This window comes from Acanthisitta chloris, unplaced genomic scaffold, assembly GCF_000695815.1.
Source record: "Acanthisitta chloris isolate BGI_N310 unplaced genomic scaffold, ASM69581v1 scaffold45709, whole genome shotgun sequence".
NCBI lineage: Eukaryota > Metazoa > Chordata > Aves > Passeriformes > Acanthisittidae > Acanthisitta > Acanthisitta chloris.
The window spans coordinates 337-22,428 of record NW_008691722.1 but is presented as its reverse complement, the minus strand read 5'-3'; the positions used below and the strand labels follow the sequence as shown (position 1 = coordinate 22,428).

At 37.0% G+C, this 22,092-nt stretch overlaps 1 protein-coding gene across 1 annotated transcript in view; it reads left to right on the top strand.

Moving 5' to 3' along the window:
- The window catches only part of EMC2 (ER membrane protein complex subunit 2), a gene marked incomplete at its 5' end in the record, with an annotated part of 29,100 nt that extends 14,152 nt beyond the window's left edge, over positions 1–14,948 (top strand). Inside the window, 6 exons of the mRNA XM_009082316.1 lie at positions 2,952–3,037; positions 3,208–3,267; positions 5,728–5,809; positions 6,931–7,041; positions 7,895–7,999; positions 14,546–14,948. Coding sequence (XP_009080564.1) covers positions 2,952–3,037; positions 3,208–3,267; positions 5,728–5,809; positions 6,931–7,041; positions 7,895–7,999; positions 14,546–14,632 — 531 coding nt within the window. The remainder of the gene's footprint in view (positions 1–2,951; positions 3,038–3,207; positions 3,268–5,727; positions 5,810–6,930; positions 7,042–7,894; positions 8,000–14,545) is intronic.
- Between the last annotated feature and the right edge of the window lie 7,144 nt (positions 14,949–22,092).

The following is a 22,092-nucleotide window of genomic DNA, read 5'->3' as shown; positions in this document are numbered from 1 at the left end:
AAAGAGTGCAGATTTCAAGCCCAAATGCTGCTTTATTTTTGGTGATAAGGAAGGTGGATTAAAAAAAAAAGGAAGTTTTAAATACTTTTTTCCTCAAATAAGAAACAAAAATGGTAATTTTGAAGAAATGTCATGGGATTTGGTGCAGTTTAGAAGCTGGAAAATTCTGTCAATATGTATACGTAATTCATCTAACTCCCAGGTACTACCACCAGGACATTTTAATGATGTCTAATCCTTTTGTCCTTATTGTTTGATTGCAAAAGGTGACATACTTATTATAGGTAAACATCAGTTTATATTTGTGACTAGAAATAGTTGTAGCTTTTCATAAATTATTGTCTGGAGGCCCCAGTGATTTATGTTACTTGGGAGTGCTGTGGTTAGGAAATAAAGCAGCCGTGGAGAAAAATCTGTTTCCAGACTCTTTTGGAGGACTGACCTGCATGCGGTTGAAGGAGTTGCATTAGAAACAAAGAGGAGAGTGGCTTATGTAGACTGTTCTGTTTGCCATTGCAAATGACAACTTATGTCATATGCATCGCTCGATTTTATATATTTAATAATTCTCAAGAGTTTACTTTTGATCAGTCTCTTGACTGTTTTTTCTTTAAATTTTGAAAGTTAATCCAAGAGCTACAGTCAGTAGTCTGTTACCTGCAAAACTTCTCTCTTCAGAAGCTGTGGCTCCATGATGCCCTCCTTTGGCTGTGCATACTGGGGTCTCCACTTTCCCTTGTTTCATGCTTCAGGCTCAGTGTGCAAGTCACTGGGCTGTGTGTGTAGGTAGTATCAGTCTTGGGTAGAGAGTTAGCACTGCCCTGGTCTTCCCATCACAGCAAGAGGGTGACCTGCCTTATGAAGTGCTTTGAGACCTCTTCTTAAAATGTGATAAAGGACTATGATTTTGGTTGGTTTGGATTTTTGTTCTTGTTTTGTGGTTTGGTTTAGTAATAGCAGTACTAAAGAATAATGTGGGATTATTCTTTTTGTATTAAAAGGAAAGTTTAATATGCTGTTATCTAATTATTTTTTTTAAAAAAAGAAAAAAAACAGTGTATGTAACTGTTAGAGTGATAAATGTGTCAGCAGTTAAAATTTCCAGTTACAACTTTTAGCCAAATGTCTCCTAGTAAAAGCACAGTAATGTATGTAACTTCACGGGTTGCAGTTTGACAAAGAAGCAGTGGAGACGACTGTGGGTAAAGCCAGCACACTGCCTGTCTCCTGATTTGTCCCTGGTTGTTCTGATGAGTCTTCTCTCTGCCTGTGCCTTACATTTAAGCAGAAGAATGAAATTGTTTTTTCTCACTTGAGTTGTTTTCAGTGAATTTTCATTGAATGGGGGAAGTAAAAAGGATGAACTCACAGGAAAGAATAAACCTGGAGTTAGTGTTAAAAGCATTTCTAGCTGTGCTATTTTGGTGATTGAACTAGTTTATTTAAATGCTACACTCTCCTCTTTCAGAATCAGTTGATTTGTTCAAACAATGATCAAAGGATAAGAAATTATTTAAGAGAGTAGTTATGTTTAAAGTACTGCAAAAAGACAAAAACTCTTTCAGGGTGTATGTGACTGTGAACTTAAGAGGATACATCATGAAGAAATTAATTTCAGAGCTATCTTACTTTGAAGGATTAAAATCATTTAAGATTCTGTTGAGTTTTCTGTTGCTGTGCTCTCAGGGCTTCTGTAAGGTGATACCCAGCTGTATAATCTCTTTATAAGATATGAAATAGGATAAGAACTATGAAGGGAATAAGCACTGGGACTTAGTTACCAGAAAAGTGTGTGCTGCTCTTTCGTTAATACTATCTCATGGAGAAATGGCATACAAGAGTGTGTCTGCATGGAGACTTGTCACGCACACCACACTGTCTGTCATCTCCTGCCTGACTACAGCAGTCGTGATCACCCAGGAGAACAGGGGTTATATGCAAGGCACGATGCTGATGGTGTTCGTTCTTTGAGGCATGTTGTGCTGGAATTCTGCTTTCATTCTGTCAGTTTCTGCTTTCATTCTGTCAGATTCCTGATCTGATGACTTTCAGGCTGGCTGAGGTGTAGCGTTGTTTGCCTCAAACTGGGAATATATGCGTTGTTTTGAATTACACCTCAAGTGTGTCTTGATTCACAACTCCTAGAGGCCTGAAAACTGCTTTTAGAGAATTATAACCAGCGTCCTTCAAAAGCTGGAATATTGCATTGAAGTACACAGAATTTTAATAGTTCATTATTCTGTATCTTTTGTCCTGGTGGTCTATAAATACTTCTATGGACTTCAAAATTCAAATACATTATAGTTCTTACCACTTGTTTTTATATTGTTTATGCTGAAATACGTTTTCCAGCCACATATCAAAGACCTGCTCGGTTTTACCATTGAAATGGCTATTTTGTATTCCCTTTGCATTGCAGAGCTTACTGTGTGCTCTGGGAATGACGAGAGACTTGTTTATGAAATTGGTGTGTATTTGACATTAATTAAAAATGGCATTCAGCACTCTAACGAGAATATTTTTTAATGGCTGAAAGCCATATTTATACAGTGGCAACTAAGATGCGTCTGTGGGAGTCTCTAAGACTCGGTCACCATTTCTCCTCTGTAGTCATGAACCTTGTGAATGACAAGGTGGGGGTCTTTGGAATAGCTGAAGATTAGCATCCCCTGCTGTTTTGTAATTATCAGAATCTGGACAGTCATTTATTTGAATGAAATAATGCATACAGTTTGTGCCTCCAAAGAAAAGCATACGTAATGTGATTGTAAGAAGAGGTTTTCAATCTCTCAGTGGGAAGTCATAGGGTATGTTTATAAACTTCAACCTAGCAGTTGCTCTGCAGTGGAATTCCACTGGTATTGAGATAATAATTTGCACAGTCAAATTGCTTTCTTTACAAAAACCCAGGGAATTATAAGGCCTAATCCTTTATTAATGTCAACCCATAGGCAGCAAGAAAGCGTAAGATTGCCATTCGAAAAGCCCAGGGGAAAAATCTCGAGGCCATCCGAGAGCTGAATGAGTATCTGGAACAGTGAGTGTCTTACAAGAATACGGATTGTGTTTTGCTATTCTGATAAATCTTTTTAATTAAAATGGAATTTGCATTTAATTTACGCTTTTGCTTCCACGCTGGTCGTTTACAGAATCCCTTGCACATTCTTTGTCTTTTTCCTTTTTTCCTCTCCTGTCTTCTCTATACAGATTTGTTGGAGACCAAGAAGCTTGGCATGAACTTGCAGAACTTTACATCAATGAACATGAGTAAGTTGTTTGCTAAGTCTACATAAAAACTGCTAATTTGAAACCCACTCTGTGTAAGTCAAAAACTTCAGTGCTTTATTTGAAGGGCTAGTGTTACAAAGTATGCTTTCTTATTTCCAATAGAACAGGTATCAGCAAGAAATAATTACCAACCTTATTTGACTACCAAATACTTTAAGAAGGCATTTGCTTTTAAAACAGAAACAGTTTAATTAATTACCACTATTTTTCAGTCATTTTTAAGAATCTGATATTTTAAAAGAAGTGGTTTGAGTGTAGCAGGGAATAACACTTATTTCCCATCATTTTTCAGTCAAGTGATGCATTTTACTTGTTACAGATATTAAATTCTTTGCTTCTAAAATCAATTGATCATGGCAACCAATATTTTGATTTTCTTTTAGCCTACCTCTCCAAGAACTTTTAGTAACCTTTTAAAAAAAACCAAGCCAAAACAAAACATGGATCTGGATTTAGAGGCATCTGGTCGCCTGGGTACAAAACCCAATGCAATGAAGAATGCTGAATGCTGTAGTAACTTGCTTATTGAATATTTAATGTTTTTGTTAGCTTTTTTTATTGCTGTAGTGACAGGAGGAAATCCCAGTGTGAGAGGATTAGCTCAAAGCCTTAGTGCAAGTTTTCTAATATCACAGCATTAATTCTAACCTCCACCCAAAGGCGTATCTTTTTTTCCACCCCCCTTCTTTAGTTCTTCAGCCCAGCCTGAATTATATCACATTGTTTCCTTCCTTCCTTTCCAGAGGGCAGTAAAAGAATCAAATTGTCAAGGAAGAAATAGCCATTCTCACTGTGATTAAAAATTGTTCCCCCATCACCTCTTCTTCCACCCAATTCTCAAAATAATTATTAATCTCTTTTAAATGCTGACCTAAGGAACAATCTAGACTTTTGATATCCAGATTTCCATTTGTTTGGGGAAATTTACCAGCCACTTTTCCAAGAAAATAGCTGTTAAAAAGTGGCGAGTAAGATATTTAAGCTTGTCAAATCTGTCAGTACAAAAATGAATGATGGAGTGGTGCAAACATACGTATTCCATTACTGGGTTTGGGTTTTTTTGCTATAATCTTTATTACAAAATTGTGCAATAAAACCAGAAAAAGAAATTACTTTTGATTGTATTTGTCTTGGTCTGTAATTCTAATAAAAAATAATATGTAGAAATTTCTTCAGTTCATTGAAATAATTGGCTGTGCTCACTAGTGGTACTTCTATGAGCGTCATTATTATTTTGATGATTAAATGGGAAAAAAATTGGGCTCTTGGCTAAAAAGCAACTAAAAGTTAATTTTTAAATAAAGTAAGAATTCATCAGCTTATTTGTTTTATCAGGGTCACAAATTTAGTCTGGCTTGTGAAATCACCATGCCCTTGCATGTTCATAAACACACATAGGTGTGCAGGGTTTATATAGTCCTGTGTTCTGCACTGTTCTGCAATGAGCACTGTGGCTTCTGCTTTTGGAGAAAGAGGTTGCTATCCTTTTATATCCAAATTAATAATTGAAACAGATACACAACTATCATAATGTGCACAGGAGAAAACCACAATATATTTATTTTAAGATACAAGACTTTACAGACTACATGGTTTAATATTGTCTCGTAATTGCTAAATTGCTTTTACTGCAATATTAAATATCTACCCACACTGTCATTATAAACATCATGTCTCTCAACTTTGGAATCCTATCTTGTAAACTGTGCAATAGTGCTATCGCATGTCTGTAGGCAATGCAAATTCTGCACAAAATTCTATTAGTGGAAAGATTATGAAGCTAAGATTCTTGCAAATAAATAAACCTATATTTTGTGCTTGACTCTTAATTCTTTCTGGAAGCTTTAATTAAAAACACCCCCAAGGATGAGCCTTTTCAAGTGATAAGTTTTTGCCCACTTGGGCTGGTCTGATGCTATTTTTATACAGAGATTTGAACTGTTTGGTTTTTAGAATGTTTCTGGTATGTTTTTTTGAATCTCACGTCTGTGCTGATTGTTGGCAGGTAAACTTTACTGACAGTGTAAATGCTCTGGTTTGTAGCTTGTTTTGTGAATCCTCAGGCAGTTGAATTTTCTTGCAGAATAAAGGTATATTATATTGTAGTCTCAGTTCAGTGTCTTATAGTGCTTAATGCCTGTTTCTACTCATCATTCTTGTCGATAAGAAATGCACTTATTAATAAGAGATTAGTATATTAAATGCTTTCCATGGGCTGTTCCATATATACCTAGATATTAGAGTTTGTATATTTTTCACTGCCTATAATGTAAGAATAGTAACTTGGTTCCAACATCATTTAAAAAGGAAACATTTTTATTAATTGTGAATCGTGTGATTTTATGGGGGGAAATGTAAGACTTTTATTGTGCTGTAAAAAACTGAAGCAAAGAGCTGTATACTCTTGTTTCATTTTGTTGCTGTTTTTATATTCCTCAGCTATGCAAAGGCAGCCTTCTGCTTAGAGGAGCTTATGATGACTAATCCACACAACCACTTATATTGTCAGCAATATGCTGAAGTAGGTATTTTCCAAAAAATCAATTATGTTTGAACACATTTTCTGTTTTTATGTTACTGAAGTGGTGAAAATGGTTTCTTCAGTTTTTCCCTAGGAGATTTAAGAGCGTACACAGAGAATGTTAACTTCCCATAGAACTGAACATGTTAACAAAACTGTGTTTTCCCACTCAGTGTGACTAAACTAAATATGAGAGTTAGGGCAGAAATAAATGAAGATAAAAATTAGCTTTAAATGAACACTTCTTGTTGAAGTATTTATGTACTTTTCAAATTAAGTGTATGAGAAGTTAAACTTTTCTACAGCGATGCTGCCTAGGAGGTTATGATTATGTTACTGTGCAGTCAGATCTTGGAACCTACGTACAAAATTTTGCCTGAAGGAGCACTGGTGGAAGAGAGGGGCTTAGAAGTTTTAGCTCAAGGTTTTAGCTGTTTGCCGTGGGTTTTTTTGCAGATTATCTATTTTTCCCCCTAAATTATGCTGTTAAATGCTTAGAATGGGTTTATTTTGTTTAATTAATGTGGTTAAATATGGGTTAACATTAAATCTTGAAAGTCTGAATAGCTTTCTGGTAGAAAGACTGTGAAGCATGTCTTCTAGTGTTTATCCCTCTTTTTGTTGATCATCATGGCAACTGGCAAAATGAAAAGAGAAACAACGGAGTAATCCTCTAAACCTCATGTGCTGTTTCTCAGTTGAATACATAATGAAAGGCACTTTATTGTTTTATGGACTGGTGTCATGCATGCTGAGGGAACACAGAGTCAATATGGATTTCTGGTAGTCAGAATTTACCTTTAAAGTTTGTGCTACTTTTCATAAGAGACTATCCTGAGATTTTAAGTATTCATAGGTGCAAAATAATAACTTTTTATTCTTGCAGCAATGAATTAATTAAATTAATACTGCCTTTTTTTCTCATATAGTTAAATATATTAAAATTTGTATATTGAGATGATCCCAGATTTCTCCCAAGCCAGTATTTGGCCTTTTGTAGGACTTACTGATTTGAAATACCATATGAAACAAACCTGAAGTGAATTTTCATAATACCTTTGCAGAATGACTGCCTGAGGTATGAATGACATGCAAGTTTCAGGAGCTTATCATTTTTACAGGTTAAATACACTCAAGGGGGGCTTGAAAACCTTGAGCTATCCAGAAAGTATTTTGCACAAGCACTGAAGCTTAACAACAGAAATATGAGAGCTCTATTTGGACTTTACATGGTAAGTATGAGTATATATTTTCTATGTTATCATTTCAAATATGTTTATGCATGTATATTATCCTTTACCATTTGATGTTTGGGGTTTTTTTTCCTGTTGGTTTAACTTAATAGCTCAGTTAACACTGTTCTAAAATATTGACTATGGACAGTTTTGTGCCAGTAAATACTCCTTGCTTGGAGTGCTCTTAAACTCTAAGTCTTGCCTGTGTTTTCCAAAGAATTATAATTGTTGGCACATGAAGGTAACTTCTTAAAAAAGGATTTAAAGTCGTACTCCTCTCTACAGGATGATGAACTACTGAAAAATACCAGCACAGTAGCAGTGATTATTTGCATGGTGGATCTATGTACATAAGTGAAAAGATCTCTGAGATGAGTTTGGTTCTTAAGTAACATTTTTTTATTCTTTTAGGTGAAAATAGGGACAGTTTATGTAGTCTTACCTGATTTTAAAATGTGTCTTCTGATGCCGCAGGGGAAAATGTCATGTTTTTAATGGCAGTTTGGAAACACAAGTGATGTATTTTTTCTTGTCTCTGGTAACAAATTGAATGGGGAAAAGTAATTCATAAGTCTCACTTGAGGGAAAGCAAGTTGGATTAGCTGATCTTGTCTGGGTTTGGTTCATGCCTTGATACACAACTAATGTCTAGCATGGCTTTAATTAGAAGAAACAATTGTTGAAAACACTTAGCTATTTCTTATCTGGATACTTTTTTCCAGTTAACTGTTTTTGGTTTTTTGTGTGTGGGGCTCTGACTGCAAAGGTGCTGAATGTTCTCAGTTTCTATTTCTTGCATATAAATTTTATAGTTACACTGATTTTTGTTCTTATTTTATTGTATTCCTAGTCTGCCAGCCATATTGCTTCCAATCCAAAAGCAAGTGCAAAAATGAAAAAAGATAATATGAAATATGCCAGCTGGGCAGCTAACCAAATAAACAGAGCATACCAGGTTAGTTCATCATTGCTTTATGTTATTCTTAACAGGCTCCATGGTTCTTTCTTGCAGTTTTGTCAGCTGCTGTTCAGCACGTTAGATGTGACATGTAAATCAGCGTAATTTGCTTGGCTTTCTGCATTCTACTTCTATTTGATATCCTGGAAGTCTTTAATTAAGATAAGGTTGATATTTTATATTTATTAATTAACATACTTAATGGCTTTGAACAGATTCAGATTTTTTTCTACTAACAATAACTGAATGTACAGTAGTGTAATGTTGACCTCCAAGACTTAGTTCTACAGATATTTTAATAAAACTTGATATGTCTTAATTCTTGGAGTGACTTTGTTATTCACTTCTGTTCTACTAGGAAACAAATGAAAATTCTAAAATTTTATTTTCCTGCAGTTTACTCTGATCTTTCAAAATCATATTTAATGGTGTTTCTAATAATCGCCTTAGTAATAATTGTGACTGAAGGTGGGTTTGTGTAGAAAAATGATGGTTGATGTGTGAAAATGTAGACTTTGTAGACCACAGTCAAAGCCTGAAGTCCTTAGGAGTCTTTTCAACTATTTGAAAAGCAATCTGTAAACTTTTATATTTGCTGTTGTATTATAAGCTTGTATTTGCCTCTGTAACTGTGAATGAAAATATGTTTTAGCTCTGCTGTCTGTGCATCCCAAATATAGTTTGTCTATTTGACTCTTTTACAGCTATTCTTAAACATCAGTCAAAGTTTATATATAAGTAGTCCTGAACATCCATATCATACTCTGCAGTTCTCTCCAGAACTCTTTTTTTTGATCAAAAATGTTGAAATTGAATGCAAAGACTTTATATACATGTGACACTTCTTTCTCTGAGATAATCAATATTGAAACCCAGTATTTAATTTTTCTGTTATTACTACTGTTTCACAGTTAATACTACCAAATGGCCTTTTTACCAGCTCCTTCTACTATGGAATTAAATTAGATTTTCCTTTTATGGCCAATGCAGTTTTCTTAATACAAACTGTATGTCAATTCCTTGCCAAGAGTGCAGCTTCTTGTGGCTGACGTGTTTTTGATATATTCCAACTTAGAGGTATTTTCCATTTCTCCTGGTTGGCTCTGTAGCGTCTGACTGTACTTTACAGTGAAGAATGTTGTATCCCTGAGGACATAATTAAGCATTTTATACTTGTGAGCCTGAAGTTTATTTCTCTCTTTTGCTCTTTATATGACTCTCTGCTTTTCATTAATAAGCCATTTACCTGCTCATGATGGTAAGGTGTGTATGAATTAACTACTTTGTCTGATGTCCTGTAAATAACCAGGACTTCTTTTGACTTAAGTATATCTGACATTCCTGTAAGCACAAAGCTAATGGAAAACTCAAGTATTGCAGGATTAAAAAAGAAAATAAAAACCCCAACCAAACACACCCAAAAGCCTCTTGAAGAACAGAATACACTGTGGATCCACCATTGACACCGCAAAACAGGTTTTAAAAGATGTGTGAAATTTAGTGAAAACTAGTGTTCCATGCTTAACATCTTAATAAAATGAACTGCTTAGATTAGAGTGGATTTGCACATCTATCAAGTAAATATTGCAACTGAAGTTCAAAGCATCAGTAGAGACCTGTTAGCACTTCTGGGAAACAGCTCCTTTCAGGGAGCATCAGGGTGGTAATGTAAAGCCAGTGTTGGCTGTGGAATGACCTAGAAGACCTAGAAATAGGCATCTCCTGGTTCTAAATGTAATGAATGTTTAATTATAACAGTTTGTTGTTAATTGACTCTCAGCCAGATAAGCATGTCTTGGGGTTTTTTTTTTATCTCCACAGGGTTTTCTGTTAACATCACAATGTCTCTGACTTTTATTGGGAGTGGTAGTGCTGCTGGGGGAAGAGGTCTGTGTGTGTGGGGGTTTTGTTGGGTTTTTGGTTGGTTGGTTTTGTTCTTTTTGTTTGTTTTTATTATTACTGTTTCTGTGGAGTTCTTTTGGAGGATCCTACATTAAGCATTTTTGGTTGATGGTTATCAGAACAGACCATGTTTACACAACTAACATACATATGTATGTATGTATGTGTGTGTGTATATATATATATATATACACATATATGTATATGTATATTTAAAACATGTGTTGTAGCTTCTTTGTGACTTCATACTTTTGTGATACATTTCATACTTCAGCTGCTCTTGTTGACTGGGACATAAAGTGAAGAGCACCACGTGTGACTGGAGTCATAGGGGCTTAAGCTAAGGATTTGACTTCAGAGAAGTACCACAAGAAGCTGTAGTGACTACAGCTGGGGAAGAAGGCCCCAGCCCAACTGTCCTGAGCTTGTTACATGACTGCAGAAGCATTTGGCTACTCCAGTCTGTGTGGCAGACTTATAGCATCCAATGGCTACAGCAAATGGTGTTTGGTGATGTAGTAGGTGGCAGTTTCCTCTATGAGTCAGTGTTGATTTGTTGCTCCCTCAGCAAGCTGAGCGGTTGGAAATCATCGTCATTTGGACCTGAGGATGAAACCTTGGTCATTTGTGCCAGGGGGAAGCCCTTACAGTATTCCTCCCTTAGTGGAGGGTATGTCTAACCAGGTTTTAAGCTACTTATATTAACTCTATAAATCTTCAACAGTTTCCATACACTATCCACCTGTAAACTGTACTAAGAGCCTTAAGAGCTTATTTGGTTTGGAATTGGCTTGTTTTATTGGTTGGAGCTTCTCATACTGCTAGATGAAACTTTTCTGCTGGTCATATGAATTGTGACTTTAAAATTATGATGTTATTAATTCAGAAAGTTACTTTCCAGCAATTGTCTTGCAGTGAGATATCTCCTCATTTTTACTTTGGATTTCAACATGAATTACCAGCAGTCTGTTCAGTAATTTTGGAAAATTGCCTTTATTTGTTCAAATTACTGGTTATAGTTGCTTTTTTTAAACTTTATATGCAGTGTACTTGATATATTTTTTACTGGTACCTTCTTTCAGTTTTTTCTGTTATTCAGGCAATTTGCTTTGGCACGTGATTTTTATTCTTCCTGTACATTACTGTGTGAAATTGTTAGCGTAGAAAACACATAATCACGGAATGATTATATGGGTGCTTTTATTGAAGAGCTCTGGGAGTCGGGGTACAGACCCAAATCTGACTCCGACATGGTTCTGAGATGGATACATTTTTATACTCTTCTCTTACATAACCATGGTATAGTCATATGTTAATCATTACTTTGCTATTGTTCTATTGATTTCATCCAAGCATGATTCGAGTTCTCTTTCATCCTTGTTATGCTTCACCCAAGCATGAGTTTCAGTCCCCCTTCCATCATTGTTGTATTTCACCCGAGCATGAGTTCGAACCCCCTTTTCCATGATGGTGGTATAATTATCTGTTATTTAGGGGGGTACGTACAGATAGGTACCCAGGTGTACTTGCACAGGTACACATCGACCTGCTAAGATAATAATCACTCCTCTCATTAAGACCTATTCTAGCTACCTTGCCACTAAGGCCTACTTTAGCTACCTTGCCACTGAGGCCTACTTCAGCTAGCTTGCCACTAAGGCCTACTTTAACTCCCATGATTTTTAGAAACATTTTATCCCATGTTATCAAAATCAGGAACTTTTTAGTTTATTGTCATTTAAAGAAAGCAATTTTTAACTATAAAAAGAAAACCTTCTTTCGCCAATGCTGGTTAGACTGTGCAGCAGTATCTTTACAGGAAAACATGGTTGATGAAGAATAGCTAAATAATTTTCTGCAAAGCACAGATGTTTCACACTCCATCTGGTTAATATATTTATTTTGATGTTGAATATGTAACCATCCATGCTGATTGGTACTTCTCATCTGTGTCTAATCTAGGAGAAATGCAAACTCCTGTAGGAAGGCAGAAAGATTTTGTATCTAGGGCTGCTGTATGGAGCTGGAATTCCTGGCTGCTAACATGCTCTGAAAAAGAGGTCATTATTCTCCAGGCCTTTTGAATTTAATGGACTGAGTAGGGAAAAAAACCTCAAACAAAAAGCAACCAAACCCCAACAAATAATATTGAATTTAAATCTTTTATTTCAGAAGCTAGTGAACTGCTCGTTATTCAAAATATTAGTTTAGTACTATTAGTAGTAGTACTATTATTTTTAGCACTATAAGCTTAGTTTTGCCTTATCACTGGGGAACTGGATCATTCTGTCTGTGCAGACTTTGCGAGGAACTTCTGTCTGTTCTGACTGAGGACATGAGTCACAGTTACTTTAACATCAAAACAAACTATGGCACCAAAATATGGCTCTTCAATTAGATAATTGGTTTAGCATGTCCTCTGGTAGAAGCTTTTCGGCAGTGGCAGGCAAGTTTGATTCATGCTCACAGAAATCTTTAATGTGATCCCACTCATAGTAATTTTCCAGATACATGCTTCTTGGGTGCATTGCTAAATTCTTCTGTGTTCGCAATCCACAATGTTACTTATGTTTGCAGAGAGGTGATTTTGTTACTAACCATTTGGGAAACAGAAAGTTATATCATGATTTTAAGAAATGGATTCCAGCTCAGTCAGTCAAATCGCTGTGTAATGGCAGAATGGACAAAATAATTGTTCGTCAGGGCAAATTTGAAGTGATTACATTTCCAAGTGTACTTCTGTTTGTTATGACGCAGAGTTTGGTTTTATGTCAGTATCATGAAGGCAAACACTCTTGAAATTAGCAAGTAGCATTTTTAAACTAATGTCTTATGTCAGTTTTGCTTTCAGTGTCCCTGAAGAGAAGTAAAATAAGTAAAATTTTTCTTATTTTGAAGCTTTTCTCTGCATGCTTTCTGTGTCTTGCCAACTGTGCCTTTTGACCACAGTGTAAGGTTCTGTGCTTTTTATCGAATTTTCAGAATGCTTTGAATGTGAAACAATTTTTCAGTTGAAGATTCTGAGTTCTTTTTTAATAACTTGCTCGTTTTTGTGAAAGGATTTGAAATCCCCAACTATCTGTTTGCTGTGAACAAAAACAGGATAGTCTGTAAGTCAGATCTAAGCAAAAGTTGCTTCTCTCACCTCGGCACCTCATGTGTTAAAAAATCTTTGATTTTCCTCCGAAGTTAATTATTGCAGGTCACTATGAAAACTTTAAAACCTGAAGAGTCGGTTTATTCAGGCACATCCGTTAATCACCTGGAAATATTAAATATGAAAATACGGTGTTTTCAGTATGTCTCTTAACTATAAAGTCTTGTCACAGTAACAATGTTTCTTTCTCCTAACTATTTAATTTGAATTGGCTTATCATTTACTGTGCCAAAACTATTTTTTTAAGACCTCAGTGCTGATTGGGAATCCCAGTGCTAGATTGTGGCCTGGAGGTCAAAAGCAGGTTAACAGGTCCTGCAGCTTGTTGCTAGCATGATATTACCTGAGTTTGATGACTTAATGTCTCTTAATAGGTCATGAAGAGTTTGCTAAATTAAGTTAATTACAAGATAGAAGGGACACGTAATAAATCAAGGACTAACTATGCAAGGCACCAGTGGTATTTGAAATAAAAAACATCAAATTGAAAATTTATTGAGCATTTAGATGTTAACATGTAAGAAGAGAATAGGCTGTTTTACTAGCAGCAAGTTATAATCACTTCTTCTGTAATTTCTTTACCACCCCTCCCAACCCCAAATGCACAACTTTTTAGTACAGGTGTATGTAAAATGGGTGAGAGTTTCAATTGACTGAAGACCAACCTAGTCAGTAAATCCACTAGGTCAGATATGGCTGATGAGTGATGAGAATCATCACTACAGTTAGAAAAACCCATTTGAGGTAAACGTCTCCTATCCTTCTACTCCTTCCTTTCCCAAACTTGGCTGCATGTGTCTTAGGGAATCTAAAGCCCTACACAGTATTTATTATGCTGTATCTTTTTCTCGTATCAAGACACTCTATTTCAAACACTTTCTGAAATTGCTGTTGTAATAGCAGGTTGCAGTCAAGTCCAAGGTCATCACTCACAGTTACATTGAGCCATAAAATATAATTATATGATGACTGGTTTATTTTACAGTAGATTTTGATAAGTAGAACTTTCTCTGCCTTGTTATAACAAAGACAGAAAAAAATACTGACTTTAATAACAGGTCTAAGTCTTGTGATTAGATTATAAATATAATCTAATTAGGATCACATAAACATAAACCTGAAATAGTATTTATGTTACAGTTTACAGAGCAAGCTAAACAGCAGGAGGATCTCTGTATGGATAAATGTTAAATTTCGAAGTGGAATATTAGTGCAGAATATTCAAATTCAGACCAAATTAGTGAAATTTATGAGTTCAACTATTAAGCAATTTTTCATTTGTTCATAGAAGGCTGATATAGCCTCTGTTCTGGTAAAGTTCTGAATTTTAGTGAAATGGTAAAGACACTGTGCTTGTAAGTTTGTCATAAATAGAGTTAATTTTTGGTACTTGATATACAGAACTGTTATTTGCACAGAATCTATGCACAGAATTTCTGATACATGACAAGTAACAATCCAACAATCCTTTCTTTCTTGTTTAGTTTGCAGGTCGCAGTAAGAAAGAAACGAAATACTCTTTGAGGGCAGTGGAAGACATGTTGGAGACTCTGCAAATCACTCAATCTTAGCTTGGCACAGAGATCCAGTATGAAATTTTCCAGTATCATATTCAGCCTGTAATGACCTGTGGGCTATGTTACTCTAGTGCTGTTAAAAGTTAATTTTGTATTGATTAATGTGCTATATAAAATAACGTTTTATGAAAAGTAAAATTCCTATTTATTGCTGCTATAACAAATGTGATAAATATCCACTGAAATTAATAACTTGTCCACGTAGACAACATAATGAAATGACATGCTGCACATGAGTCTCTTCAGATTTTTGTATTTACAGTACCTGCTTCTAAGCCATAATTTGTAGAAATAAACTTGTTAAATGATTTAAAAAAGTATAGTGATTTATTGGGCTTGCAGATGGAAATGCTGAATTTATATATGTAGATTAATAATGTATGTTAGACCTTTTTGTCTTACTTGCATATTTAAGAGTAAAAGCATGCTACAGATGTACACTTTCTGGAAAAGACAGCAAGGAGCGATTATTAATACACTTTATTAGTGAAAAGAAAGTTTATGTTAATGGTTTTCTTAATAACTTGATATCCAGTACTGTAGAAATGCAGAAAACTCACTCCTGTGCTTTGCTTCAGAGGTGCTCTTGTACTGGCTTATGGCCAAAGACATTCTTCTCTGTGGCTTTGTGGGCAAACACTTCCATGTCCACGTAATTCTCCAATCAGTATATGCATATGCACTTTTTTGATTGCTTCTCTATGTCCTTTGTTGTACATATGTTCCACATCATGAATTTCCAGCCCACATGGCTGCAGGCTGCATGCCAGTCCTGTGCCAGTGCTGTGCCTGCAGGATGGGCACCCCTTGGCTGTGGCCTGAGCTAAGGTGCCTCAGCTTCTCCACAGGAACCAAGGGGTACTGCACCACAAGGGTGAGATGACACAGCTTGTTCAGCTGCCTTGTACTGACTGGAGGATAGTGTTTGTTACACCAGTAGCATGAAGAATCTAGCACACTGTAAATCTGTACTGCATTTGTCTTTAGGCACTTGTTTATTTACTCAGCTAATTAGTCAAACACCCTAATTCATCCGTTTTGCAGTTCTGATCATTCTGGATGTTGTTCAGATGTGTAGTGTGGCAATTCAGTTGCCCAGCTACCATTTCATTTATTGGAACTTCAGTAAGATTGCATAACAGCAGCCACATACCCTCGGCAAATTCTGATAAAAATATTGCAGTGTTGTTTTCATGACTGTTAGCACTATCCAAGATGATTTGACTTTCTGATTTTACACTGCCTACCTTATGTAGATGGTGGTTAGGTTAAAGGCTGTGTGGATTAAGATGTCCTTTTTTATAATCCTGGACTTGAGGTAATGAAACAAAGCTGAGCTGCTTCTTAAAAGCAAAGTAACAACAAAAACTTCCTCTGTGAGTTCAAAGCTTGAAAATGTGTATAACTGAGCTGGTTGTTGCATGAGACTAGGCCTTTTAAGAAACATGTAAGGTCTCACTCCTGTTACTCATAAAGTAGGTTGGAGTATGATAGTGTGAGCAGGACGGGTGCTATGCCAGGAGAATTAATGGTATGGGAAATCTTAACTGCAAATACTGCATGGGGTTACTTTAAATCATCCGGTTCTAACTTGGGGAAACAGTGCAGATACTTTAATAATAATAATTCACAAACTGGCCTCAGAACAGTATTTGCAGCTAGATTATTTATGTTTTGGGTGGAAAACCAAGGCAATATCATAGGTGAGCCTGTGTATTTCTCTTCAGAGTTGTAGTCTTTGGCTGTATGAGTGTGCCATCTAGAGTTGTAAGCCCTCATTGGTATTTTTCCTGTTTTACCTGCATCTCGTAAAACTTAGTTGCATTCTAAAATTAAAAATTATGGGAAGTTGTACTGAAGACAGATATTACCAGTGCATAACATGTTAACTCCAAGTTACTGGAAAACAGCAGTGTAGTATTATTGTGCAGTAGTCATCTGTGCTGCTGGAATGTGTTGTATATAATGTTTGATTCAGAGGCAACTTTTAACATACCAGTGTCAGACTTGAGTATGCAGTATTTCAGTTTCTCTGTAAGGAAATTTGTTCTGTTTCTTGTTTTCAGTGACTTGATGACAAATTTCATGTCATTCGGCTGCTTAGAGCCTCTTTGTTTTCACTACTGCTTAGTATCTTTTTTCAAATTACTATTTAGCACTCTGATTTGTGCTTGCATTTTGGCCTAATTTCCATGTAGTAGAGCTTACAAGTTGACTTTGCAAATATTTCTGAAAAATTGGTGTTTACTTCAAAGGTAAAATAAATTACTCCTATGAAAATGCATGGGCACTCTCTGATAGAACTGTTGAATTGCGGCTATGGAAATTGAGAGTATTTTCCATATTCAGATTTTTAAAAAGTTAAAATCCTGTGTCTTTGGGGAAGTAGCTGTATGAAATGCCCTGAACTCTGAACAAGCAAAGGGCTTGCTGAGAAGGGAAGCTGTGATATAATATGATCTTTATAAAAGCAATTTTCCAGTTCTGGTAAATGGTTTTGTAATGTGTCACTGACTCTGTGTTGCATTAAAGAATAGGTTTTCAAAGAATGGGTTACTTAATTAATAAACGAGCTTGATTATGTTCTGTATTGTGCTCTGACAGTGACAAATGCTACACAAAAATATTATTATCAAGCATGCAGTCTCCTCTTTCCAAAATAAAAGGCTTTGTTTTCATATTGTTTCAGTCAACAGCAAAACCTGGGACCTTTGCAATGCCAGATCGTGTGGCAATCACTTGTGTCTTTATTTTTTGCAACCATACTTTGATAATGGGCTGGACAGGGAGAGCTTAGTGTTACCTGATGAAGTAAAGTTCATTGAAGAGCCACCAAAACCTCCATTTCTTCCTTTGTGATACAAGTTACTGGTGAATTCTTAAAAACCTTTTGTCCAAATGTTATGCAATTCGTATTATGTAGCTGCAAAAAGCACATCTTGTTTAGAATATATCCCTAAATCTCTTCAGTTCAGTGCCCAGAATATCTTGCAGTTGCTATTGGAAACTCTGTTATTAGTCAACGGAGGACTTCCTCTTGGCAGTGCTGTATTTGTAATGGCATCCATGTTTGCTAGTCACTGCATTTACAGTGGAACTTGTATTTCAGCCAGCTTTAGAAGGGAGGGGAAAAGGAAAGCAAATTAAACTTGACGTACTGGCATAAATTTGTTAGCTTCTTGTTACTTGCACTCTCATCTTCCAAGAACACCAACTGTAGCTGCAGTCAGGTTTGCAATAATAATTCTTCTTCTTGTAACTCAAGAGCTTCTATATATTCAGCTCTAAAACCAACACTCCTTTAAAATCTAAACCATACAGTTTCCAGTGAAACAGTGCTATGCCATGTGCACATACCCCTGTATGCAGGAAAGGACTACTCCCACCCTCCCTCAAGTTGGTGTCAGAGTGGAGGAGCACTAGAACAGTTCTTGAGTGTGGTTTTGTCTAGAAAATCAATACTGCATAATGTATCTCAAAATACTGCTTAGTGCTTGCATTGCTCAGTGCATTAACAGAATTTTAGGGCTTACTGTTACTTAACTACAGATACTTCAGTTTATATGAAGAATAAGGCACTTGACATTAGTAGTTAGCCTTCCCTGGAATGACACTGGACCCTTAGAGATTTGTATCCTCTTCATAGGCACCAGCTGGAAGTTGGATTCAACCCAGAGACTAGTTTTCAGAAATAAACAGATTGTTAATCTACCTGCCTCCTAAAAGTAAGCAGCAAAACAAAACAGCACCCCAAACAACAAAACCCAAAACAAAACCAGAAGAAAGAAACCCAAGCCCCCAAAGTCAGTTCTGGTAAAGTTGTTTTTCAGCTACTGGATGTGAAATGGAAAACCTTTATCAGCGCACTTCGTAGCTGTATTTATTTTGCTCTGTGAAGAGGAAATCCTCTGTGCAAAGCAGTGTAATTCTTTCAGTGCTTGTCAGGAAGGAAGAAAGGCTGGAGGGCAGCACACAGGCCTGTTCGACCTACATGTCATAGCAGGGACTTCCACCTCCAAGTTGCAAAAGGCATGCCATTCATTTGCACTTGAGATCCCAGAGGTGAGCATTTGTGGTAAGCAGGCACCATGGCAGCTGAAAAGGCCTAAAAAAGCCTGGACTGGCACAGCCCAAAGCCTACAGAGAAGGTGCTCAGGTACAGCTGCTCAGAGACCTGGCACAGCACCCGAGCTGCACAGCCATCAGTAGGGCCACACATTGGCATGAGTCTGCCTGCAGGTTTGTGCCTTTACTAGGGACTGTCCTCTCTTTTACTTTTCTCCTCTTGGTCACTGCACAGCTGGAATATTGTGGAAGATCCACGCCAATGTGATACCCTGAGTTTCACTGTGGGGCTAGGTGTGGAGGTGGGAGTACAGATGGATCAGCTTTCTGGATTGATGCTGGCTCTGAAGTTTTTGCACATTCTTGGCTTCAGTGCACTCAGTTGCTCAGCATACCTAAGGGTCAGCATGTAAGCCTTTGCCTCAAACTGAAAGGATCTCAGACCTGTCCTGCTAAACATTCAGTCTGCTCAGCTCCTTTGTGGGTGCTTGACAAAGAATGTGTGAGGCTGAACGACCTGCAAGTATATGGAAACTTTATTGCTCATGGTTGTGTGGTGACTGCAGTTTAGGTCTCACTGTCACTGGGCCTTTTTGTGTGCATGTGAAACAGCATGGGTAACGCTCCCAGATGGGAGGCCCTTTATCCAAGGTCAAAAGGGGTGACTGGAGGGAGGAAGAGCCACCTTTTCAGTTTGAGTGAGTCAGCAGAGGTCCAGTAGCTCTCTGCCCTGTAGAAGGTGACAAAATACGCTGCACTTTTGCATTGCCTAAATAATAAGAGGTATAAGGTTGCATTTGAAAAAAAAAATTGAAATTGCAGTGCAAAAATGTTTTTCTTCTCATCCCTGTGTATTTTAGGTTCTTGCAATGCGACCTTGTTGATGTTAAGGCTCCTTGTGCCATTTGGGTGGTATGTAGGCATCTACCTCAAGGCTACCAGTGGAGAAAGACACATTCAGAGTGACTGCTCACTTGGGAAAAGTTCCTGATGGGCTTCCATCATGGCAGGTCACGACCTGTTTGCATTGGCAATAGAAGCACTGCTTGTCCCGCAGACAGGGCTTGCTTAAATAAGATTCCTCTTAGGATCAAGGCTAATTTTCCCTAAAGAATGAAGGAACGTTTCCCAAATTTATACAGTTTTTCTGTAGCAAGCTTTTAGATTTTGGACATGATGTTTGGAAGTGAAACTTTAAACCAGGCAGATGTAATCCTCCCGGGAAGAGACTGCAAAAATCAACACTGAAGCAGTTTCAAAAAAGTGAGCGGCAAGTAAAATTAACCATTGCCTCTGTTTATTTAGGTAATTGAGCTTGACACAGTGGTGTGTCTGACAAGTTGGTTTGTGTTTTTTATTCCACTAAATACAGATACGACACTCAAAGCTGTCACTGCCCGTCTGAGAATATTTGTTTCAGTTTAGACGTTGAAAACCGTGTAAATGTGGATAGATCACGAGGTGAGCAGCAGCGTCGGAAAACTACCCAGCAGAACTGTATCCCTTTCCCTGGACAGCTACTGAAGTTTATTTTGTCTAAGTTAGAATCAAGAATGAAAACCATGAAAAATTATTAATAGGTCTATTAAAAGTCAATAGCTGCTGTGTCCTTTAAATTCTGATATCAATGTTGTTACTCCTTTACTCTTTCAATTGAATGGCTATTGTATGGGCTGCTTAGGTATTATTAGCAAACTGGAAATATGTTTGAAAGATTCAAAGGGAGGATGAAAACTGAGAAATCTATAAATACCTTGGTCTTACTGACTGCAGTTGAGATAAATTGTATATAAAATGATCACAGAATTTCTGTTTTAAACATATCAATAACATTTAGTGACTTATAACAATATTGTAATTGTAGCCATGCCAAGCTTTTTGATCAAAACTTCCCAGAAATGTGATGTCTGTATGGAGCCAAAAGCTCTAATAAGCTTCTAAGCAAACTTTGATTTAGCTAAGTGTAGGCACTGCTGAGGCTGAGAAAGGAGCCTTTGCTAATGCAGATAATTTACTTCTCTTGGGAAGCTCCCATATTCAGGTAATTCTGAGCCTGATTAGCCATATGAAACAAACAGCTACACCTATTATCAGGGTAGTTTCAAGGAACATCAAGGCTTTTCCACATCCAAACCATCTTCTCAGTCAAGCAGAGATGTAGATGTGGTCATTTGGGAGCAATTTTGAGAGCAAATCAATACATGATGCCATCACTTTGGGAGGGAATTGGATGGAGAAGCCTAGCAAGAGATTTATGTCTGGTTTTCCTTAGACCTTTTTTTTCTGTGAAGTTTGCTAAAGAAAAAGCTCTCTGTGAAGAAAGTTCAGTGTTTTGGCTGTCTAACTACATAACGAAAAGTAACTTTGATGGATATGAGCCTGACAGGCTGGTGAGTGGCTGAGGTCAGTGCAAGGAGCAGTGTCTTAGACTGATTCTAGGTTGAGAGTACCTGTGCCTTCTGTGCCAAGGCAGTAGGACCTGGTACCTCACTCCAACATCTGTCTTTAGGACGAGAACAGCCTTTCTCATGTCTTTTCAATGCCCAGCTATCGTGTTCAATCTTCTGAATGCCTGTATAACATGAATAGTGCTCTTTAAAAAAAAATTCCAGTGATTTCCCAGTTCAGAGGGAATCAATGATCCAATTTATTCCTTCCAGTTCTAGGCAGCTTACATAGAAATACTTTGTTTAAAATGAGCTCTTGGGCCCTATTCCTGAATTGCAATTTAGGCAACATGGAATTCTCCAAGTCATCGGCTCGCAGTTGGCCTTGCTGCCACCTTTTTGATTCCAAATTTTTTTTAAAAAATCAGACCACATATTTAAGTGCTTAAGTGCTTAGACATGGATTTGATTCTTAAATTTAGGCACCGATTTTTTTTCTTTTGTATACTTCATTTGCCAGACTCCTAAGTGGAAGCAGAACAGATAGTTGTCTGAATCGCCCTGGTTCTGTGTTTGTAAGCAGTTGAAGAGTGACTTTTCATATATGGTCATGTGTGCCCAAAGGCACAGGAAGAAAGCAGTGAAAGTGACCACTGACTAATACAGTAAGATCAACATTTGAATCAAAATTAATGCAAGAAAGGCTGTGAGACTGGAAATGGTATGAGTTAGTGAGGTAAAAGGTCTACTTGAAGTCAAGAAGATGTAAGGAAGCCTCTGCTGGACTCTGGAGGAGCCATGTGGACTTTTTTCTTCATGGCTCCTCCATTCCCACAGTCTCTGGGCTGTTGCCTCCCATCAGTTACGTCTTTTGTGGTGGTTGGTTGGGGCAGGGTTCCTGTCCATGTGCTGTGGCCAACCATGACATATATGAGGATGGAGGGATGACGTCTGTGTGGTGTTTTTTTCTGTTGTTTTGTCCTGTTTCTTTTTCAGTTGTGG